The sequence below is a fragment of the Oncorhynchus gorbuscha genome, unplaced genomic scaffold (assembly GCF_021184085.1).
Source record: "Oncorhynchus gorbuscha isolate QuinsamMale2020 ecotype Even-year unplaced genomic scaffold, OgorEven_v1.0 Un_scaffold_1303, whole genome shotgun sequence".
Lineage (NCBI taxonomy): Eukaryota > Metazoa > Chordata > Actinopteri > Salmoniformes > Salmonidae > Oncorhynchus > Oncorhynchus gorbuscha.
In genome coordinates this window covers 140,001-144,556 of record NW_025746120.1, presented here as the reverse complement: position 1 = coordinate 144,556, position 4,556 = coordinate 140,001, and the positions used below count along the sequence as shown (strand labels likewise).

At 47.2% G+C, this 4,556-nt stretch overlaps 1 protein-coding gene across 1 annotated transcript in view; it reads left to right on the top strand.

Moving 5' to 3' along the window:
• Nucleotides 1-1,527: 1,527 nt before the first annotated feature.
• LOC124022126 (transmembrane protein 255B-like) overlaps nucleotides 1,528-4,556 on the top strand; it is a gene marked incomplete at its 3' end in the record, with an annotated part of 24,794 nt that continues 21,765 nt past the window's right edge. The window contains exons 1-3 of the mRNA XM_046337171.1: nucleotides 1,528-2,193; nucleotides 3,083-3,225; nucleotides 4,549-4,556. The exon at nucleotides 4,549-4,556 is cut by the window's right edge and continues 55 nt beyond it. Coding sequence (XP_046193127.1) covers nucleotides 2,130-2,193; nucleotides 3,083-3,225; nucleotides 4,549-4,556 — 215 coding nt within the window. The remainder of the gene's footprint in view (nucleotides 2,194-3,082; nucleotides 3,226-4,548) is intronic.

Here is a 4,556-nt window from a genome sequence, read left to right as displayed (position 1 = left end):
GTTTATGGGTGGTGGATGGATGGGTGGGTTTATGGGTGGTTGATGGGCTTATGGGTGGTTGATGGGTTTATGACTGGGGGATGGATGAATGGGTTTATTGGTGGTGGATGGATGGGTGGTGGGTTTATGGGTGGTGGATTGGCTTATGGGTGGTGGATGAATGGGCTTATGGCTGGTGGTTGAGTTTATGGGTGGTGGATGGGTTTATGGGTGGGTTATGGGTTTATGGCTGGTGGATGGATGGGTTTATGGGTGGTGGATGGGCTTATGGGTGGTGGATGGGTTTATGGGTGGTTGATGGGCTTATGGGTGGTGGTTGGGTTTATGGGTGGTAGATGGGTTTATGGGTGGTGGATGGGTTTATGGGTGGTTTAGTGGTTTATGGCTGGTGGATGGATGGGTTTATGGGTGGTTGATGGGTTTATGGGTGGTGGTGGGGTGGATGGATGGGGGTGGATGGGTGTATGGGGGTTGGATGGGTTTATAGGTGGTGGATGGATGGTGGATGGGTTTATGGGTGGTAGATGAGTTTATGGGTGGTGGATGGGTTTATGGGTGGTGGTTGGGTTTATGGGTGGTAGATGGGTTTATGGGTGGTTTATGGGTTTATGGGTGGCGGGCTTATGGGTGGTGATGGGCTTATGGGTGAAGGATGGGTTTATGGGGGATGGATGGGTTTATGGGTGGTCATTGGGTTTATGGGTGGTAGATGGGGCTCTATGGGTATTACACAACCCACATCAAACATTTTGGGTCCGGGACCCCTTTTGTGAAAGCAAATTAATTACTTAAAAATCATACAAAGTGATTTTCTGGATTTTTGTTTTAGATTCCGTCTCTCACGGTTGAAGTGTATCTATGATAAAAAAAATTACAGACCTCTACATGCTTTGTAAATAGGAAAACCTGCAAAATCGGCAGTGGATCAAATACTTGTTCTCCCCACTGTATATATGTGAAATATATATTCTACATTTACATTTTAGTAATTTAGCAGACGCTGTTATCCAGAGCGACTTAAATGAGCAATTAGGGTTAAGTGCCTTGCTCAACGGCACATCGACAGATGGTTTACAGTTGGTCAGCTGATGAGACTTCAACAGCCTATTAGAGATCATACATTTGACCCAGCTGGTATTTCCAGGCCTCCTTTGGTTAAAACAGTGGACCTACTTACTTCACTGTCTCAGTGTCAGGGACAGGAACGGACCGTCCCCGACTAGACGAAGACTATCAACGAGATGTGTGACCTGTATAATAAATTGAAGTGTTTCTAGATCTTTCTCATATGTGGATGGGACCTAATGACAGCCTGACGTCATCTTCGTGATTAAACACCAGGCACTTTCAGTGTCACTGACAAATAAATAATGAACTGAAATCTACCATATTCCACGAACGATTCAGCACTGATTAAATACATAAATTATGTACGGTACCTCTAAGCCATCGTCATCAACCGCTCTGGACGATTGTGAGAAAGAGGCAGGAATATTTCTTTGTCCTGTGGCTGCAGCGCATCTTCCGTAACAGGCCGTCGGTTGAAGAGGGTGTCCGGTTCTCGAAGTTGGCAGAGAGAGGATCTTCTAACTAACCCAACCGTCAGACGGTGTTGGGTGACAAAAACATTACTGAGAAAACTTGGGAGACTTATTTTATTACACGTGATTCCACACTTCTTCATTGGAGTTATTATTGATCTCCATCTGCCCGTCCCGCGCGACAGGTGATGTGACGGATTCCTAGTTTGGCGCGGAGAGGAGACCGTCACCTGCCAGGGCGCGCGGAGAGGAGACCGTCACCTGCCAGGGTGCGCTGGGGAGGAAGGACACTGTAAAACAGAGGCGGAGAGGAGACCGTCACCTGCCAGGGCGCGCTGGGGAGGAAGGACACTGTAAAACAGAGGCGCAGAGGAGACCGTCACCTGCCAGGGCCGCTGGGGAGGAAGGACACTGTAAAACAGAGGCGCAGAGGATTGCCTCTTGCAGGATACTATAGAGACGAAGAGGAGTGTATCGTCAATTCGCCTGTGGATTTATGCTGTTTTTAGGCTACCCCATAACCAACTTTGGTAAAGGCTACTAGGCTGTTTGTTATTGTAGTACCCTGAAGACTTTAATAACGGCAGAATGCAGCAGCCAACGGCACAACAACCACCACCACAAACAACAACAGATGTCCTGGACCCCACAGGTAAAGTCATGATTCAATTACACAATGTTTCTGACCAGCGCATCTGCCTTATCTCATGTAAATAATGGATTGATCCAGTAATGCTGACACCCACAGCTTATAGCCTCCAATAAATGATCAAGTATTTAACTTGCTCTGCATCATCAGCAGAAGGTTTACAGCAGGGAGAATTGCACACAGTGTGAAATGGAAAGTGCAGATAGAGCTACTGTCTGTCTGGATGTCTGTCTGTCTGGATGGCTATGTGTTGTTGTTGCTGTCTTCCCCTGAGTCAAACCTAGTTAGGTTTGTTTCAGCCTTTATGTCTCTAATGTCTGACTCTATGTGGACAAGAAAGATGAGTGTCTATTGACAAATTCAGTGTGTGTTTGTCTCCATCATAAGCATGGAGTTGATTATGGTATTTCTCATCTCCTTTTCTCCTGTCTCTGTCTCTGTCTCTGTCTCTGTCTCTCTCTCTCTCTCTCTCTCTCTCTCTCTCTCTCTCTCTCTCTCTCTCTCTCTCTCCTGCTCTCTCTCTCCCTCTCTCTCTCTCTCTCTCTGTCTGTCTCTGTCTCTCTGTCTCTCTCTCTCCCTCGCTCTCTGTCTCTCTCGCGGTCCGTCTCCCTCTCACTCACTCTCTCTCTGTCTCTTTCTCTCTCTCTTTCTCTCTCTCTCTGTCTCTTTCTCTCTCTCTCTCTCTCTCTCTCTCTCTCTCTCTCTCTCTCTCTCTCTCTCTCTCTCTGTCTGTCTCTGTCTCTGTCTCTGTCTCTCTGTCTGTCTCTCTCTCTCTCTCTCTCTCTCCCTCGCTCTCTATCTCTCTCGCTGTCCATCTCCCTATCTCTCACTCTGTGTCTCTGTCTCTCTGTCTCTGTCTCTCTGTCTCTCTCTGTCTCTCCCCTCCCTCCAGCTCAGTATATGAAGCGTCGGAGGACAGCGTTATGGGTGACCATCTCCCTGTTGTCTCTGTCTGTGGTGGTTCTGGTGGTGGGACTGGTCTCTGCCACCCGTACCGGGAACGTGGCTGTCGCTGGATACTACCCTGGCATCACCGTGAGTCACTGGCAGCATCCAAAACGACACCCTATTTCCTATGCAGGGCCCACTCTGGTCAAAAGATGTGCACAGTTATCACCATAACAACAGACTGAACTCTCTCCTCTAGCACCACAGTTATCACCATAACAACAGACTGAGCTCTCTCCTCTAGCACCACCAGTTATCACCATAACAACAGACTGAGCTCTCTCCTCTAGCACCACAGTTATCACCATAACAACAGACTGAACTCTCTCTGTCATGTTTTGTCATTAATTATCATGTCTTGTCCCTGTGCTTCCCCTTCTATTCGTTTCCCTCTGCTGGTCATATTAGGTTCTTTCCCTCTTTCTATCCCTCTCTCTTCCCCTCCCTCTCTCACTCTCTCGCTCTCTCTTCTCTCTATCGTTCCGTTCCTGCTCCCAGCTGTTCCTATTCCCCTAATCAATCATTTAGTCTTCCCACACCTGTTCCCGATCCTTTTCCCTGATTAGAGTCCCTATTTCTCTCCTTGTTTTCCGTTCCTGCCCCGTCGGATCCTTATCTATAATTCACCGTGCTGTGTCTATGTTTTGCCCTGTCGTGTCGTGTTTCCCTCAGATGCTGCGTGGTGAGCAGGTGTCTAAGGTTCAAAGGCAACCTGCAGTTCTCGATCAAGTCTCCAGTCTGTTCTCGTCTTTACGAGTAGTATTATGCTTTTTGTTTTGTAAAGTTTCTTACTGGATTAAAACTCTGTTTTCGCCAAGTCGCTTTTGGGTCCTCATTCACCTGCATAACACTCTCCTCTAGCACAACAGTTATCACCATAACAACAGACTGAACTCTCTCCTCTAGCACCACCAGTTATCACCATAACAACAGACTGAGCTCTCTCCTCTAGCACAACAGTTATCACCATAACAACTGACTGAGCTCTCTCCTCTAGCACCACAGTTATCACCATAACAACAGACTGAGCTCTCTCCTCTAGCACAACAGTTATCACCATAACAACAGACTGAGCTCTCTCCTCTAGCACCACAGTTATCACCATAACAACTGACTGAACTCTCTCCTCTAGCACAACAGTTATCACCATAACAACTGACTGAGCTCTCTCCTCTAGCACCACAGTTATCACCATAACAACAGACTGAACTCTCTCCTCTAGCACCACAGTTATCACCATAACAACAGACTGAGCTCTCTCCTCTAGCACAACAGTTATCACCATAACAACAGACTGAGCTCTCTCCTCTAGCACCACAGTTATCACCATAACAACAGACTGAACTCTCTCCTTGAGTGGAAAGTCAACAATCTCTGTAAATAAAGTGCCCTGTTTCTCTCTTTCTCCAGCTGAGTTT